The following is an 18,931-nucleotide window of genomic DNA, read 5'->3' on the forward strand; positions in this document are numbered from 1 at the left end:
TAAGGTGCCTACCCTTACTGTGCATTGCTTGGGGGGTTGAATTATGCAATCCCAGAAAATGATGCAGTTCAATGTGGTGCACGCAGCTGCTTCCCATGCACCTTCTGCCTGCATTGCTTTGCTTCAGCAGCATATCTTAGTAAGTATTACCTCTTTAATCTTATATGTTTCCTTTCCCACTGGATAGTTTATGTAATTTATGCATATTTAGTGCTTGTTGAAACTGGGATTCATTCAGCCAAGAGGACAATAGGGAAAGCAGAGAGATGATTATGGATCCTCCACTGTCTGCTGCACAGGTTGTAGAAGATCCCCAGGAATTCAGTGTAAGACTGATGTAGGCTGAGGGATCCTGCCCAGCTGTGCAGACAGAGCCATTGTGGGCATGTCTTCACCTGTTTCAGGGAAAAGTTATTTCTCCTAGGACTTCAAACACCACAACAGTTGCCTGGGTACATGTTTATTGCCTTCTACAGAGGGAAAAGCTGAAGGGAGCTTGGGAACTTCCACGAGAAGCAAGTAACCTGCAATAGTTCTCCCAACCCAGCTACTGTCAGCCAAGAGCACTGACAAAATCACAACGAAGACCTCCACTAAGTGCCTTCAGAAACAAATGACTGTGGTACATTTGCTACCTTGGGTGCAATGCTAACTCTTGGGATAAGTTTTCAAGCTTATCTTGGTAAGCACTAGAGCTAGATACTTCATGAAGAAATTAAAATGGAAATTTTCATTTGACTTCAAGTGTTGAAGCTCTTCAGTGGAAAACCAAAAAGCACAAGGCATGTGATAAAATCACTAAAGTTCTTAGAAGTAGCATACTCCAAAACTTTTACTTAAATTCCACCTACACACTACAGAAGTGCTAAAAAAAATGCATCAGATCCTCATGGATCTGCAGTCCTTGCTCATTCATCATCAACTCATCTGACTTGCACCCTGTAGCTAAATTTAATACCAGTCCTTCATGTTCCATCATGGAACTGTACTGTTGTTTGCTTTTTGTTGATGTAAATCTTATTTATTATAACACAGAGAAATGCTAAAAGGGTTGTTTGCTCAGCAGGTTTCTCTTGGTGCTACAAGCTGAATCATTGTGTGTTGTATTGGCAAAATCTTTATTGAAGGCTGGAGTTTGAATGGTTTGTTTAATGTGAAAAATGTAAAGAACTATCCCAAGTACATGATCTTTCTAGAATTGTTTGGTGTTCTTCCTGGCTTCTATCTAACTATGTTAGTTGCATATTTGTCAATTAACGTACTTTTTATGTGAACCATGAAGTGCTGGAGCAGAGTGTAATGGGGTCTTTAAGTAGGATCTGAGTACATTGTTTTTATGATCTATCTCTTTATCATGTGTGGAGAATGCCAGTTCAAAAGCCTTCCACAGGTCCGTCATCCAGAGCTTCTAATATGCTTTTCTTTAGGAGGCAGAATTTTAGCAAGGAACTTGAGATAAAAATCTGGCAGACAATTATACTCTACTGAGAACTCCTTTCAGTATTCCTTTCCTCCGTCAGACTCTCCTAATTTGCAAATGTCCCAGTTCTGCCTGTGAACATGACTAGTCTTTAGGCTGCCAGAACGAAGCCTGGATGGGGTCACAGATAAGAAAACTCTTGCATGGCCAGAAGAAATCAAGTGGCAGATATGAGAGTTAGGATCTTTTTTTAGAATTAACTGCAACTGGGCTCACACTCCACACACACAGAACATGTTAAGCATTTGAAACCAAGAATGCGTTGTGCTTCTCAAGTCTTTCCCATGACACCACATATAGGAAAAAGTGAGATGGCCTTTCCCAAAATTTGAAACCTTCAGCAATCCTATTTTTTATAATGTTTAATAAGAATGGAATTGTGATGGAGTGTGAGTAATTAATATACAGAGTCTCTTAAGTCAGTATCATGCTTAAAAAAATGGAGCTTCTGATAGTATGTACCAGCATCCCTCAGTTGCACTGGAGGAACAGAGGGAATTTTATGGGATTGACAATACAGTTATTTTCTTTTTTTTTCATTTTTAACTCAGATTTTTTTGGATGTCAGACTTTCAGACAGGATTACAAGTAGAAGTAATATGTACTTAGTTGTTATTAAATTATAATTCCTTATTTCCTTCCATGAATCATCTCTTTCAGAAATTCTGAATTCTTCTTTTCCAGAACTCTATGAATTCCGTGATTTTCACCCAAAATCTTAAAAGGTCACTGTAGCAGATGTGACATGTAGTAACAGACTTAATATCAGGATCAAACCAAATGTGGAATGAGACAATAAGCCTCCATCATCTCTCACCTTGGAGGAGACAGGGACTGTTCGCCTTCCATTCCCTCCAATATTATTCAAGGTGTATTACTTATAACTGCACTTACACTGTGCAATTCTCCCCAAAATTTGTATGATCTTTTTTCAAGCGAGGAGGTGCTGCTCTGGCCACCCACCAGCATCCTCTGCCCGTGTTCCCTAGATTCCTCCCCTCACCTCTTCTCTCATGCTTAGTTCCCTGGCAGAGGCCCTCTTGCTGAGCTTTTTGCAGCAGCAGAACTCCCTTGCCAGCCCACAGGTTCCCACCTCTTATTAAAGTTAATTTCTTTATTGACCCTCCAGGTCACAGGAGCCCTCTTTTCCTCAGCCACACGCTTCTCTCTCTCTGTGCTCCTAGGTAGCTCCATTTCTTCCAAGCCCCAGGTGTTGCATTCAAATTCGAGTACATTTCTGGGTGGCTTATATTTTGGAAAGTAGCTGATTCTCCCAGCTGTGATTCCTGTCTACAATCCCATTTTTGTGATATGCTACTGAAACTTCATAGCACAAGATTTGATCTAAAAATAAGTCAGGTTTGCTAACAAAATGAAACTGAAACACAGTCGGGTTGCTAAAAGTGCTTTAAAAATAATTTACCAGGAATTTCATAGCTCTTAGGTTCACTTCTTTAGTGAAATACAAAAAGCTTGTCTACATGAGAGCCAAACATCAATTTTAAAATGCCACCTAGACTTCCTAGCTAGCAGATAGTCTTGAAGACAACTTTTTTCCAAACCTCAAAACTTTTTTTTCCAAATCTAAAAGAAGAGAAGAGTTCCTGCCAGCCTGTAGAATTGTAGAATTGACCTGATTTACCGTTTTCATTTAAGCTGGTGGGTATTTGCAAGAAATTTGTAACTTTGAAAACTTATTGCCTGTTACTGAAATGCCTATGTATGTGTTTAAATACCTGTTTTAAGGTACTCTGTTTAGAAAAGATTGGCCTCAAGCAATATAACCAGATGATCAGTTTCCTAGTTCCTCCTGTGCCTTGGCACAGGAAAGGAAAATACTTCCTCTTCCTTCTGAGGGCCCCAGACTTCCTGTGCCATCTATTTATACAATTGTTGTAATGAACCCCAAGTTAACCAGTTAACCAGTTCCTCTCCTAGTTTGGCATAGGCTTTACATCTTTTTATTTCATGTCTTTATACTTGCAACTTCTCTTAAAGACATGTTCAGAGCTGCTCCTCATTAAACCTGTGTTTGGAGTGTCTTTGGCAAGGCTTTCTCTTGGCCAGATACAGAGGAAGACCAGATTATCACAGCCATACAAAACCTGTTGAAAAGTTCAGGTGGTTGAATTTGGAAAGGGGGTCACAATATTTAACCAAAGTCTGGTGATTAAAGGCATTATTTGTACCTGTCCGGATGAACAGCCTAGAAGCCAGTTCAGCAAGAAAACAAGAGCAAGTTGTAGCTAGATGTGCTCAGCCATTTTACTGTGAGAATACAGAGGACTGGAGAAAATGGAAAACTGGAAGGACATGCAGAACTGGGGACAGGCTCTGGGGGACAGGAGACATGAAGACATCCTGTGTGAAAGAAGGTTCATAGCCAGAAGGGCTGGAGTCAGATGTGGAAGGTCTGAAAGCTGTGGTTTGGGATGCAGTTGAAATGGTAGGGCTGGTGGTGAAAAACATGATCATGTTCAGCTTTACCCATGCTCTTCAAGGGTTCTGGATCTGGATGAAGGAAAGTGGGAGGTTTGCAGAGGGCTTCCTATAGTTACAGAGTGTGGAGTGGCAGGAGGCCTTGCAGGTGTCTGAGCCCAGCGTTGCCCTGGTTTTGAGCTGAGGCAGGATCAGACACTTGCTGGCTGGCTGTGAGGAGTGCCTGGGTGCATGGCACTGCTGTCCCCTGGGGCCTTGCAGCATGTCTGGTTACCATCTTCTTTAGAAGAGAATTTAAAACTTGTAAGACTGCTGCTGTGACATCTCCAGGCCATACAATGTCCCTTTGCCAGACCATACAAGTTCCTTTATTCTGAGCTTTCTGTGTGAAACCCATTTTCCAACTCTTCAGTCTTCCCTGGAAATTTTCCTTGGGACTTTCTATGGTACTTTATATGTTCCATAAGAATTGGTGCCCCAAGCTGTCCACAGCAGTCCAGCTAAAGCCTTATGGAACTAAGTACAGCAGGAGAATTTCTTCTTGCATCTTGTATGACACTCTCATTAATAGATCTTGGAGAGACTTCTGCTTTGAATGTAGCTTCCCGCTATAAAATTGCTGCTCAGTCTCTGATTCATTGTTCTCCAAATTCCTGTGTACAACTCTGCTGTTTTGTGGGCTGTTCCCTAAATTGCATATGTTCACTAGGTGTTTCCTTTCCATATGTTGTGGCTGCCATCAGCACAAAGCCAAGGTACCAGTGGGGATGATGGAAGAATCCCCACGGAAGGAGAGCCTGCCATCCACACCTCTCTGGTGTCCCATGAGCCCTGTGAGCACATTTCTGGGGATGTGGTGTGTTGCCATGGAGATGACACTTGCCATCCACGTTTATAATGACTTGAAACAATTCACTGTGCAATTAAAACAAGATCTATCCTGTGATAATCCTGAGGAAACAGTTACTTACTAAATGCAGGCAGGGGGGCGGGAAGTGGATTTCATTGTTGGCTCTGCTGGGGTGGCTCCAGCTTGCTCTGCGCTGCCCCGTCCTGCTCTGGTTTGTTCACAGTGCCCTGTTCTGCCTCTGTTTCCTGTCTCAAAATCCAGGACAAGCTTGTGTAAAGTTTAGGCTGCATTTTGCCTCACTCCTGTTACCCAGAGCAGTTGTCTGGAGGATGTTTATTAATAGTTTACCATCAGTCCAATTTTTGGTAATGTGCTCCACAAACATCTACAACCTGACTCAATACCAGTGCTTCATTATCCACCACCACTTTTCTTTCCCCACCTATAAACCAATGCCACAAGTTCAAGTGGGAAGAAAGCAGATGTCCTAGCAGATGTCCCAGATTTGGGCTGCTTTCCTCACTTGCTGAGATCAACCCTCAGAGGGGTCATCCAGCAGCCTGTGCACTCACAGCAGCATTACTGAACCAGACTTTGAGTGTTCAACTGATGCTGCTCAGGCATCATCCCTGCAGTCCCAGGCGGTGCTGGCTGGAAACACACCACAACCTTGGCCATGGTCCTGTTGCTCTGTGGCTGGGAGCAAAATGCTGAGCTGTTGGATGTGGAGTGGCTCATACAGGCAGTATCTGAGTACCTTGCACCTGTGTTCCAAACAACCTGACTGTTGTCTGTCATGCAGGCTTTGTGCTTCTCCTGTTTGTGAGGGGATGAGAACATCCCCTCCCTAATGGATAATAATAATAATAATAATAATAATAATAATAATAATATCTTGTTTTTACTGTTCTCTCTCCCATTTCAAACAATGTACAGTGTTTGCTATGTCTCTGTGCAAAGCAGGGTGTCCTGCTCTCTTGTGGGGAGTGTGGATGTTTGGGGCGGTGTTTGAACTGGGAGAAGCTCATTTCATAGTTCAGGCAAAAAGCGGAGAGGGCTGCTGGGCACAGCTGTGTGTTGGAGGGGTGCAGCCCTTTCCATGTTTCCTCTGTTGAGATCCTTGAAAATAATAACAATTATAATACAAAAGAAAATGAATGAGAATAATCCAGTGATTTTGCTTTCAGAATTTCATGATAGCTGAGTTGATGTGTAGCAAGGTGGTACCACTGCCTTTTGTGGTGCAGGGAAGGACCCTAAAACTCCCCCACTACGAGCATGTGCTGAGCATGTCTGAGGCTGCCCATCCTTTCCTCTGTGCTTGGCCATGGCTGGTTGGAGCTCCCAACCCTGCTGGTTCCCCATTTTCTTGTTTCAGCTCTCACTATCTCTGTGCAGCTGTTCAGGACACGTATTCAGTTCTTTGCTGAATTCTGTCTTAAAATATGAAATGCTGTTCTTTATTTTACTGTGTGTCATGGGGAGTTGTTCCCTTTTCTCCTGACTGGACTTGGGGAAGGTGGGCTGTCAGAGGAGCTGGCACTGCTGAGATGGAGGCTGCTTCTCTTTGGGAATGAGCATCTGGATTCAGATACAAAGCCCAGCTCCTTGACATGGTCATAAATTCCAGTTATCCTTGAGGGAGGAGAAGGGGGGCTTTATCACAAAAGGTGGCTGGGTGTAGTGGGCCAAGTTAACAGAGTAGAAGGGGTGCATAACAGCAGAGCCTCTGTGCTCATGTGTGCACCCAGCCAGGCTGCATGAGAGCTGGGGCTGATGGCCATGCCGGGGAATTTGAGCTGGAACACAGGCTTCAGACTGTGCAGAGAGTTAGAGGAAGGAGGCCTGTTGCAAAATGCTCCTTCTGTTTACCACAGAGACCAGGACAGTTTCAGAAACTGAACTATCCTTGGCAGCAAAAAGCGCTAATTCAGCCTTTCCTACCACTTCTATCAAGACTCTGGCCTGAAAAGAGCCTTTCATGGCAGTCTGTCTTCCTGCAGGCACATTGGGAGAGCAGGAGCTGAGGGGCAGAATAACGCTGAGAAGACACTGTTTGGGCAGTGAGGGTGGCAGGGATTCTGTGCAGGGACAGGGGCCTTCAGGCACAGTCTGGGGAGATCTGGGGAAGCAGGCAGGTGGTAAAGTAGCAAAGGAAAGTGAGGGAGAAGTTGGAAAGAGGAGGAGCGGAGCAGGCTGCAGTAATTCAAGAGGTAGAGAGAGCGCTGACAGCAAAGCTTTCCTCCTACAGGGATGCACACCAGTTTGTCCTTGGTGCTTTTTGGGGTCTGTGTGTGTGCTCTGGTGGGGCTGATGCCTTTTCCTGGGTGCCCTTTGGGGTAGCCTAGGGCAAAGCAAGCCACCCCAAGCCTTGTGCCTTATGAGCTCCAGCCTATCTATGGGGGCTGCAGGTGGGCAGAAGGCAGCCCAGGCAGGGTAATCCAGAGGGTTAAGTGTGGGTGATGCTGCCATGGGCAGGGCACGGAGGCTGAGTGTGCTGCCATCCACCACCAGAGCTAACTGTGCCCTCTGGGCTGCTGTGGGGGTGCTGGTCAATGAATAATCACAAAAACAGGGATTTCAGAGCAGAAGAAGGTACTGCATAGAAAATGAACAGAGAGCATGGAAGACTGGCTGAACTATTCTTGGTCTATTCCAGTGCAGCACTGTGACTTCAGGATCCTTTCATATGATGGATTAGAGCTGATTTTTCCTTGACAGTTTTCCCTGATTCCCAAACTTTGCACTTGGCACCAAGAAGCAGAAGAGTCTGGGAGGACCCATTAATTGGTGTAAATGAGAAGTCATTCCGAATGTGCAGAGTCTATGCTGCTCTAGCAGAGCAGGGTTTGGCCTACACTGGGTAGAATCATGAGAAGTTTTAACCAATGATTTGTTTCAACATCTCTAGCCTCACAAAAATATAATCCAGTGTTTGTGCAAGTATTGCCTTCATGCTGAATATGATGTTTTCCAGTGTATGAGGATAATAAAGCTTGTTAAATGCAGGAGCAGTTATGTGGAAGACAGAAAAGGAGGCTGTACAGGCAGAGCTCTCAGAAATATCACCCATGTTTGTTGTGAAAATGTGCCTTGCTGAGCCTTTAAAGACATGCAGGTGTAGCTAAAAATGAAAGGTATTTTTAATGGCAAGCCTGAGGGCACTGACGACTTCAAATGCCCTTCACTTTTGAAAGCACTGTCCTAATTTCTGGCCTGAGATTTTACTCTTTAGGAAAAGTTAAAAAGAAATCTTGTTGCTGCTAGGACTCATTGAAGACATTTTCCTGTACTCTGCTGTGGTTTTTGCTCACATCTCACTTGTTTAATTTCTTTGATTTTCTACATTGGCCTTTCAAGCAAAAAAGTTCATAGAGAATAAGAAACTGAGCAAAGATGAATGGCGAGTAAATAAGCTTGTTCAAACATGTATTGAAACTTTGTGTGTTACTTTTTACAGGCAATCACTGCAAACCCAAAATAAATTCAAATACCCTGCCTGTTAGTCAGAGGCAGAATGTCTGTGTAACAAGTTATGTCAAATTGGAGGCACAGCTTTAATTCCTCACTAATTAACCATGTTTCCCCTGCAAAATCTAGTTTTATGCATGCATAACAATGCCAGTCAAGCCTGCCATTGTGGTGATCAGGTCTTCCTTCAGATTGCCCAGCTGTGAACAGTTCCCAGTGTTGCTCTTTTAAGTCAAGAACAACAGCCTTGTGGGGATGGAAGACAACTGCTCTCCACCATTCCACTTCTGATCTTTTATGGCAGATATACAGATAGACAGGGCCTTCTTGGGTTGGTTTCTGTGCGAAAACCTTTTGTCCAGAAGAAGCACCCTGCCAGGAGGAGGGTGCCGCAAAGAGAGGGATCAGAGTTTTGGCTGTGTGTTGCTGGAGCCTTGGGATTGGATGACACTTCATCGCAGTTTGGGAGGTGATGCAGGGCTCTTTCCCTTGCTCAGAAGGTCTGTGCTGAGCCATGAGAGACTGTGTCTGTCTTTGGTAGGGTCTGTGGTTGAAGCAGTGGAGCAGAGCTGCAGGGACAGCAGCTGTTCCTGCTGGCAGAGTCACTGTTTGTGCCAATGAGTGGATATAATTACACTGAAGCTTTGGCTCTGAACACCTCCAAAATCTTATCCCTGTGTTTGGCCCCTGTGGGTAACCATTTGCTGAGATTAGTGGCCAGGGTGTGCTCAAGACAGGTTTGGTCAAAGAATTCAGCTGGCACATACAGTGTCATGCCAGGCGCATTTGCAGTCCTTGCCGCTCTCTAAACCTCCATCCCAACAGTTCTGTGTGGGGCGGCACCTTGTTTCATTTGAACACAGTTCTGAGCCTTTGAATCCTGGAAGGGATGCTAACGTCTGGATTTAGCCATGTTTACCTTGCAATTTCACAGAAAAATTCTTCCTGGATACCACAAAATATAACACAGTCTAGTGGCTTTGTGCTCAGTAGAAGAGAGAATACAAGGATTAATCTGGGAGAATTACTTGTTTTTAAAATCTTCCTTTGCAGTGAAGCCAATCACCCTGAACCCAGTGAGAGAGCTCTTCCATTTGACTGCAGTGAGTCTTTGAGGTTGGCATCTGTGCTGACTCTGGCTGGAACATATAAACTGCTTCTGTTTGTTCTGCATAGAGCCTGTGGTCAGATGGGCAAGAACAGGGCAGCTTCTCTTCTGGGCAGCAGCAGTGGCTTTTTCCTCTCTCTATGACTTTGTTTTTCCTTCTGCAAGGGGCAATGTTTGTGTGGTAGGAAATCCCATGCTATGACTGCCTCTGTGTTTTGTTTCAGGCATCAGAGGGCGTCCCTGTGAAGTACTTTCAGAACCTGGAGGAACTGATAGAGTATTACAAGAAGGAGAACATGGGTTTGGTATGGCACCTCAAATATCCAGTGCCACGGGAAGAGGAGGAGGCTGCTGATGATCTGGAGGAGGACACTGGTAAGAAACCCATGATGTGACTTGCTGATGCAGACCCTTGACTCATACCTCTTGACTGGAGATATGCAGTGCAGGCAGGAGATTAGAACATGTTGTGCCATTAAATAGAGCAGAGCATAGAGAGGCCTGAGCTGGCAAGGCCCTGCAGCAGTGAACCCTCATGTGTGTGCTATGGTACACACACCTGGAGCATCAGTTTAGCTCACCTGAGGGAATGCATTGAGACCCTCTGTGGAAGTATATTGCATCTGCTGTGGGGGTGGTTAATTGGGTGTCCTTACCTGGACTCCCCTGTTTATGTCCAGCCATCTTCCAAACCTCTGCACCCTCTCCTTGTCCTACATCTGTCGGGCCTCTCTCAAAACAGAGGTGCTCCCTTGGGGCTTGGAGCACATGTCTGTGCTGTGCCACGCACCTGCAGCTGCTGAGGGGCATCTGAAACCCCTCAGCTGCTCTGCTCTAGGGAACATTTTTGACAGCCCTAAGCAGAGGGCACAGCTCTGGCACTGGCAGACAGTCTAACTCCATGTACAGAGGCAGGTGTATGATGAAGAGGTGTGATTGGCATCATCCCTACTATTTTATATCAAATGCCACTGTGCATTCCAGGCACTCACTGGACTTGGATCATTCCTTGGATTTTTCCTGAATCACCCCTTGGATCTGTCATAGTTCTCCCAGAGGAAGGTCATGTCCACAGAGCCATCCTTCCTGTCCTGTCTGATGTCTGTCTGGAAATGATGAGCACTGCAATCAAACAAGTCTGAAGGACACAGTCCCTGGGACAGATCGACAGGCCCTGTGAACTAGGGCAGATTGATGTGCCTGTGCAACCCAGTGTCTGTGTAACCCTTTGATGGAACCCACTGCATATCTAACAGGAGCTGGAAGGTTTTGAAATGCAATTTTCTGGAAGAAATAGAACAAAATTTTGCAAAGCTGCTCAGGAAAGATGTTCCTGGATTTTGGCCAGTTGTACTTAGTCTCCAGCTCCCAGGGCCAGGGAGGGAACTACAGCAAAAATAATATAGAGAGGCAAGCAGCAGGGAATGAAGTTCTAGCCAAGACTAAGAGCCTTCAGATGAAGAGAGATTAGTACTGAGTCTGGGCTGCTCATATACACAATTTAGTTTTGTTAAGGCACTTTGTGCCATCATGGTGGAGCCATGTAGGGCCTACAGATGTCTGGTCATCTTAGATGTGAAACTGCAGAGGTGGAAGATGAGCACCCTGCAGATTAACTACGCATGACTCAGTGGCTCTGAATCACAGCACCAGCCCAGAAGCAGTGGGTCAGTCCTGGGGGTGTTTTTGTAATGCAAATTCCACCATTAGGAAATAACCAAATGAAACCTCACAACTCAACCAGCTTCAGTACAACATGTATAACGAAGTATTGGAGCAATTGGTATGAAAATAAAGTTAACCATGGTTGGGATCAGTGGAGATGAACCCATTCTTCTCCCAGAAGAGGGAGATATGCTGAACAGCAGGATGACACAGCAGGAAAATCCTTTTTCCTTCCAACTCAATGCCCTCAAGACAAGGCAGGATATTCTATAGGCATAGAGCCCCTATGCACTGGGTCATGGGGTCTATTTTCTCCGTCTCTGTTTGCTTACTTTAGCTGTTCACTTCTTTCCATTGGCAGCTTCTGGTGCTCTTTCCATCATGTTCCTCCATCCATTCTGCCTAAGCAGCAGATCCCCATGATAATTGGAATGACATGGGTGAGGTACAGCTGTGTTCTCTAAGCATTATATTCAACTTAACTAATTAACCTTCACAGCTGCTGTGCAGATGGGAGAGTTAAAACTGGCTGGGGCGGAGTACACTGCAGGCAGAGATAAAGGCATGTGCTGCCTGCATGTGAGGTCCAAGCCTGGCACTTCATCCTGCTGCTCTCACACCACACCATCTCTGGAAAAACAGTGGGGCCAGTGCTGAGTCCTGAGCTTCCCAGCTCTGACATCCCTCCACAGACCAGCCAGAAGAGATGGCTTCTGAAAGGACTGCCCTGGCAGGGTGGGCTCTGCCCTGCCTGGTGTGAGGGACAAGAGGTCCAATTTTTGTGCTGGAATGACTGTGCCTTTCCTTTCTTTCTTGCTAGACCTGGTACCCACACCTCCTGTCCTGCCCCCACGCAACATCCTCGTGGCACTGCCAAGCAGTGAGACAAAAGAGGTCTCTTCTCTCCCTGAAAACTCCCGGGTGGCAGATGTGAATAAACTGTCCCTTTCTGAGACACTGCTCCAGCGACTGCAGTACCAGGACACAAGCAGGTAAGGAAGGGCAAGTGACAGGGCTGCTTAACTTCAGCCCAGTTCTGAGCTCGCTGGGCCTTGGCATTTGGGACAGCTGAGGACCTGTTTGATTCAACAAAATTACTCCTCATTAATACTACCAAATAAAGAACAGAATCAGATCAGCAGTGCATTGACTGCTCTTTACAGTCCATCTGTTGTCCAAAAAAGATACATTTCTGAATTATTAAAATAACCCATATACTTTCTCCACTGAGGTATATTTTTCTAATATAAAGGATGAGTAATATCTGAGAGAACTTCATTTATTAGCCATGTGTCTAAACAGTGGGAATTTGAGAAAAACAAGAAAGTTGTTTGATATTTGGGAGTAGAGAGAAGAGCTGGCTTTTGACCTGTCTGTTTCCTTCACAGTGTCTCTGACGAGCATCTTAAACTCATCCAGGATTACCTGCGAGTTCACATCATCAGTGACTTTGAGATTGTGCAGACTGGCTCAAGCAATCTTCCTCAACTGAAGAAATTACTAACAGCTCTTTGCAAAGGACTCTTCAGGTAACTAGAAGCTGGTTTTCAGAGTGTAATGCCAAAACATTGTAGTCTAACAAAGGTCCCACGTGCATGCATTCAGAACCCTCATTTTTGGCATAGGAAATTGGCTTGCCCTCAAAAGCAGTATATTTAGATCTCGTGACCTGTGATTGTGATCCAAAGATATGAAATCTATATAGAAGAGACAGCTCTGACAATCAAGTTTCCTTGTAGGTGGTTTCAGACAGCAGAGTGTTATATTTTATGCTTTGTTTAGAAAGAAACAAAACAAAAAATGCACTAACCAATTTACTGCATAATTTGGTAATGCATAAATGACACCCACAGGATTGTCAAGTACAAGCCGTTTATGGAAACAAGCACAAATTAGTGTATAACTAGATTTTAAACACTGATTTTCCTTCCCACTAATGCATTGTGAACTTGGAGTGATTTCCACTGATGTTGGTGAAGGCCAGCTCAAATGAAAAAAGGAACAAGTCCAGACTCTTGACTCTACAAATTTTACCTTTCCTGTTTGTAGAGCTTCCATGTCACAAATAGAAAAACTCTGACAGGGTACTAGAACATTGCAGAGCTCCCTCCTTCTGTGGTGGAAGGATGTTATTTTCCCCTTGCTGATTCTAAGCAAAGGGACCAGCCCACACTTGTGCAGAGCTCTTGGAGCACTGTAGCAAAGGGCACATATTTCCACACTTCTCTCCATGTCTTCCCATACCCTTCTCTCTGGTGTATGCAGAGGTGAGGCTGGTTGTGCTGCTGGCCTGATCCTGTTCTCCTAGAAGCCAGCTACCCAGAGACAAGCCCCTGTGAGGACTGAGGACAGATTTTTCCAAGTGCTGCCCTTCTGCACCCTGCCTGAGCGTTTTGCTTCTCTACACACATGGGAGAGGAGAGACCCATGTGGCCAGCTAAGAATAAACCTGAACAATGGAAGCTCGAATCAAATGAAATCACAAGTGAGAGTCTTGTGTTACTAAAATACCTCAGTGCTGCTGTTGTGATGATGTTTGGCTTCTCCCATTTCCAACTTCTTATTCTACTTCAGCTTATCTGGGTTTCACAACCCTATTCCTCATAAATGCACATGGAGAGATGAAAGGAAGGAGATGCAACAAGGCTATAATTCCCTCAACTGTCAGGACATCTGTAACATTTCTGGATTTTCTGTAGGATTTCTGGTGACTGCACATTGCAAAGTGACATCCTAGAGTAGAGCTGGGTGAATTCTGCTGCTGGTGGAAGCCTGCTGAGTGTAGGGACGTGTCTTGGTTTGAAAGGTGTCTGCCAAGGAAGGCAGGAACCTCCTTTTGAATGGAAAATATTATCCCCTTCCCTCTGAATTATTTAACTTAGAAATTAAGGGGCTCTCAGGCAAAGATATGGGAAAAGGAATAACAGTTCCTATCTAGTGTATGTACATATAACAAGGCAAAATACCAACAGCAGCAGCAACAAGGAGCAGAAGCAGAGAGCCAGTGCCACCTCTCTGGGCTGTGGAGCCCCTTCCCTTGGGTGCAGTTCTGGGCACGGCTGGCAGGGGTGCTGCCGGCTCCCAGCCGGCCAGGGATGATGGTTCCTCCACGCCTGCAGGGGGCGCTGTGCTGCAGCGCGGCCGCTGCTCTGTGCCTGGGGGATGGCAGCAGGGAAAAGGGGCTTCCTTTGCAAACCCGCAGGGGCAGCCGGGCCTGGGCCCCTCCGGATGGCAAAATGGGATGGGACAGGAACCTCGCAGTGGCGGCTGGAACGGCACACTCGGGGTGGCAAAGTGTACCAAAAACTCTGTGGCTGTGGCAGAAGCGGTCAGGTGTTGGGTTACAAGTGTAACAAGAAGCCCAGAAGCAGCAGCAGAGAGCAGAGAGTCTGGGCAGGGGATTGCTCCCATGGATAGCTCACCTGCGATGACTGTTCCCGGCGCAGGGCTGCACAGAGTGAGCGGCCCTTCGGAGAGGGGTCAGGGGGGCCGGCACAGCATGCACTGGCTTTGGGCTCCTGAGCAAGCAAAGGGGCAGAGAAGCAAGCAAGTAAACTCTAGTCACAGTGCCAAAGGAAAATTAAAAAATGGGTATAAACTCTAGTCAGAGACACTGTGCTGCATGGCAGAGATGATCACTCCACCAGAAGAAGCAACCCCTCCTTGTCCCAAGGAGGTCCTTGGGCTGCTGCTCACCCATCATGATAATCCAGAGCGGGGGGCACAGGGAGGGGGTTCATCTTCCAGTAAAAAACACCAAGAGCGGTCTACTCAATCTGCTACTGTCTGAAGCCATCATTTGGTCATCATTTGCTGTTCTGCATATTTTGTTTATTCTCCCTCAATAGATAATTTGCACATAGAGTTTTTAAGGCAGTTTTTCAAGCACTTGTGATACCAACACTTGTGCAACTGCATGTGGATACACAGGCTTCTGACACTTCAATGAAGATCACTAAAGGTATTTATACTGTCAAGAGAAGGAAACAAAAGAAGTTACAGATTAATTAAAACCACCTGGTGGTTTTAATGGGCTTGAACACCCACAGGAGCTCTTCCTCCTCCTCACACACAACCTACATGTTGCACTGTGAACAGAGGGCAGTTTTCCCATGGGAAATCACTCCTGAGTTGCTTCAAACAGCTATTGCAGTGTTTTTAAGAGATGGCTTGTACATCACAGTAAATATCCTTTCAGTCTTCTCAAACTAAACTTCACCCAATGTTCCTGCAACTGCTTGCAGCCTTCTGGGGTCTGACTCCATGGCAGCAATGGGACTCTTGGGTTTGGGGCCAGAACTGTTTGCAGTGACACTGGCCCTAGGTGATCCAGAGCTGAACAGTGGCATTGGAGGAATAAAATTAGCAGAATCAGATTCCTACATGTGCCTTGTACTCCTGTGTGTTCCACGGCAAGCCTTTCAGATTGAAATGTCAAATATGAATGTTTAATTTAGGCAATTAATCATCTTTGGTTCAGCACCTAGACATATCTCTTCAGGCAGGCACACTTTTGCTTTGGAGCACTTTCTCTGACAAAGATGGAATAAAATCCAGTCCGTTCAGACTTAGGAAAGTGAGGGAAATCATTAATATCCACCGTTGACTAGACACAGTGCAAGCATCCTAGTGCTGCTCAGCACCATCACCTTCCTTTTGACCTGTGCTCCCTGGCTGCTCTTTCTGGAATAAGTCTTGTCATTATCAGCATGGAGCTTCTGTGCCAAATTCACACAACAGTGTTTCAACAAATGAGCATCCTGTGGAATCTCGTTGGGAAGCACTGAAGGAATGACATTGTTACCTGTAAATGGTTCTGCCCAGGAGATCAAAGGCTGCCTCTTCCACCCCCTTGCTGCACCTGGCATGTCATGTGAGATGAAATATCTGCAAATTAGTTTCCTCTTTGCACAGAGTCCCCAGCATAGTCCCCAGCACTGTCCTCAGCAATCTCAGCAGCTGCACAGGCCCTGTACAGAACAGAGCTGCTGCCACGGCTGCAGCGTTCAGGGTTATCAGACTGTGCTGGGCTCTGAGGCATTTGAGTGCACTTGGATCTATGAGTTGGCATAGCTGGGTTGATGCTGCTTATACACCATATTGTCAGGTTTTGTCCAGACTGGGATACCTTTCTGGAGAGATTTAAGAAGTTAGCAAAGCAAAACCCAAGGAGCAGCCAGTATGGCCATGTTCCAGCTTTGCAAGACAAAGTCAGCTGCCTGACTCACACTGCCCTGTTGACTATGTCACCAAACAGCTGGGATTTTCTCCCGTACGCATCCCACAGCTCAGGGGGCACATGGCGAGAGCAGACCCAGTGTGGATGTGTGCCCAATGTGAACATGTGTCTGTCATCTCATCCGTGTGGCTGTGTCCGAGTGTGAACAGACCCAGGGAGCCGGCCACAGCCTTAGACCTGTGCTGTGTCTGTGTTCCCAGTGAGGCCTCGAGGACTCTCCCATCTCTGGAGTCCATCCAGAAGGTGTTTGAGCAGCAGCTGCATCCTGTTACCCACCAGCGCTCCCAGGTAAGGGGGCTGGGAGGTGGGAAGAGCAGGACAGGTGTGTGGGTGGCTGTCAGTGGGGCAGGGATGGCTCTAGTGTGCAGCCATAGCCAGTGGGGTATAGGTGGGCATGTGCCACTTCTGTTCTCTTTAGCCTTTTTCTGCTGCAGTGCAGGGGGCACACAGTGAGTTCTATCCCGCAGTTTCGCTTATCCCATAGCCCTCTCCACCTGCCCCCCTTTCCTGTCCTAGAGGAAAGTGCCACCAGCTGCCTGAGGACTCCCACCTCCCCATCCTCCCTCAGAATGTGGGCTGGCATTGCACACTTCTTTTTCCATTAACCTGATTCCAGGATGTTTCACTGCTACATCCTTCCTTTTCCCAAGCCCACTTAAGTCCACATGACTTTCCTTTCCCTGCCAGAAAACCAAAATTCCAGGACTTCTGTATGCTGAGCCCCAGGCCAGGTCATGCAAACTTGCCCCCAGCAGCAAGCTGACTCCCATGCATGGCCAGCTGCCTTGACCTTATGGAACAGGTTTACAGATTTGTCCTTCCAGCCTCCCACAGTTATGTGTGTTCTCTGCTCTTGTGCTGCCCATTAAAAATCAGAGTGGTGAAGGTAGAATTGCTGCTCTTTGGTCTGTGTGAGGTGTTCCTGGGACTGCACTCCAAGCTGTGCTCTGTGGGCTTGGTAATTGTCCATCTCTCTCTCTTTTTGTTCCTGTGCTGTGGTTTCAGATGCTTGGTGAAGCAAGTCCAGCCAATATTGTATTGAAACTCAACCAGCTGATTTCTTTGCTGTCTTCTATTGAAGAAAAGGTAGAGTTTTCAAACTATTTTATGTCATCTTCTTGTCCTCCTTTGCCTCTAGTTTGTTTCCTGTTCATCATCAGTGCAGTGCTCTGCCACAGTAAGATTGCTTTGTTCTGATTTCATTACTCTCAGTGTAGTGCAGAATCACCAAATGCAATAAATGACACATAATTATTTTACAGGTGAAAACACTGTTAATTGAAGGTCCTGATTCAACACACCGGCGCTCCCTTATCCCCCCTGTCACTTTTGAGGTAAATTTACTCCTTCAACAATGCTGATCATAATGTGGAAGGACAGTAATACAGATTTATGTTAGTATCTCAGCTCCTGGGAAGTTTGCTGTGCTGCCACAGAGGTAACAGCTTTTCCTGGATTCTTCTTGGCACCATAAAAATGCCTAAGAGATGTCTGGTGAGACTGGCATAATGATATGTGTCCAAAAATTGAGGGAAGTGCTGCATTTGTAATACATGTGACTGAAGTGTAGAAGTCCCTCATGGAAAACCTCTCTGTATTCCACTAGGTGAAAACTGACTCCCTAGGAATTTTCTCAAAAATACAACTCAAAGTGGATGTGGAAATGGGAAAACTGATTATCAAGAGATCTAAGGATGGTCCAGAGGACAAGTTTTATACCCACAAGAAAAGTAAGATGTCAGCTTAATGTCACAAATGCTGGACTAGGCTCTGGGTCCCTGGTTGATGGGAGGGGTTCCCTTCAGCCCTACTCAGGGCAAGGTTTGGCCCAGAGGGCAGGTCCTGGGTGCTGCATGAGCACCAGTCAGCAAGACACAGATATTTCAGTACTGAGATAACCAGCTTTCATAGATTGTTTTAGACCCAGTCTCCAGGTCTAAATGAAGACACTGGAATTAGCACTGCAAGGGAGCAGGTTTTGGTAGAAGATTCCCCATAGAGCTGGTTGCAATAGAACCATATTTTCTATTTTCTATTCTATTATTCTATTTCTAAAAAGCAATGTCGCTTGAAAATAAACCCCACCATTCTGCAGGAACATGCTGACTTCTGTGATGATTTTTGATGGTAAAAAGCCAGACACTCAGTTTCAGTAACATTTTTCAGTGAATTTCCCTTGATTTTTTGTATGTAGATTGGTATCTCTCACCATAAGCAATGCCAGTTTGGTCTGTGGTTGCCTGATTGAAACAACTTCCCTTTTTACTGTTGTCTTTCTTAACAGACAGTTCTCTGAAGTTGAGAAAAAGAGATTTGTGAGAGAGTAGATTATGCCCTTGGGCTCTCTCCTGCTAGAAAATCAACCTGTTGCTGGCAGTAATCAAAAAGATGAGCTTTCATGCGTGGCTTTCTCTACCTGGTGTTCATAATAGCTGCTATTTTAGATGCGAGGAATCACCTTTACCACCAAGTGAGGACTTAAATCCTCTTTCACAGATGGGGAAGGAACACATATAGGCTGGCTCAGGATACAGGGGGATTGCCTGCACAAAGTTAAGGCTTAATTTCACACTGCAAGGCTTGGGATGGAAAAGAGCTCAAAGCAGGAGAATTTTGGGGGTCCTCTTCACTTGGAGGAAGTGGACTACACTACAAGGAAAACTGCACAGACAGAAAAGA

The 18,931-nt window shown here is 45.7% G+C and overlaps 1 protein-coding gene across 3 annotated transcripts in view; it reads left to right on the forward strand.

Moving 5' to 3' along the window:
• The window catches only part of INPP5D (inositol polyphosphate-5-phosphatase D), a 51,350-nt gene that overhangs the window by 16,278 nt on the left and 16,141 nt on the right, over positions 1 to 18,931 (forward strand). For all 3 annotated transcript variants that reach the window (XM_014258344.2, XM_088060867.1, XM_088060866.1), the window contains 7 exons: positions 9,573 to 9,723; positions 11,834 to 12,005; positions 12,402 to 12,542; positions 16,453 to 16,540; positions 17,258 to 17,338; positions 17,515 to 17,586; positions 17,859 to 17,982. In XM_014258344.2, the coding sequence (XP_014113819.1) occupies positions 9,573 to 9,723; positions 11,834 to 12,005; positions 12,402 to 12,542; positions 16,453 to 16,540; positions 17,258 to 17,338; positions 17,515 to 17,586; positions 17,859 to 17,982 (829 nt within the window). The remainder of the gene's footprint in view (positions 1 to 9,572; positions 9,724 to 11,833; positions 12,006 to 12,401; positions 12,543 to 16,452; positions 16,541 to 17,257; positions 17,339 to 17,514; positions 17,587 to 17,858; positions 17,983 to 18,931) is intronic.

This window comes from Pseudopodoces humilis, chromosome 11 (genome assembly GCF_049639895.1).
Source record: "Pseudopodoces humilis isolate 2021_Gansu_Grassland_sample_001 chromosome 11, ASM4963989v1, whole genome shotgun sequence".
NCBI classification, from domain to species: Eukaryota; Metazoa; Chordata; class Aves; order Passeriformes; family Paridae; genus Pseudopodoces; species Pseudopodoces humilis.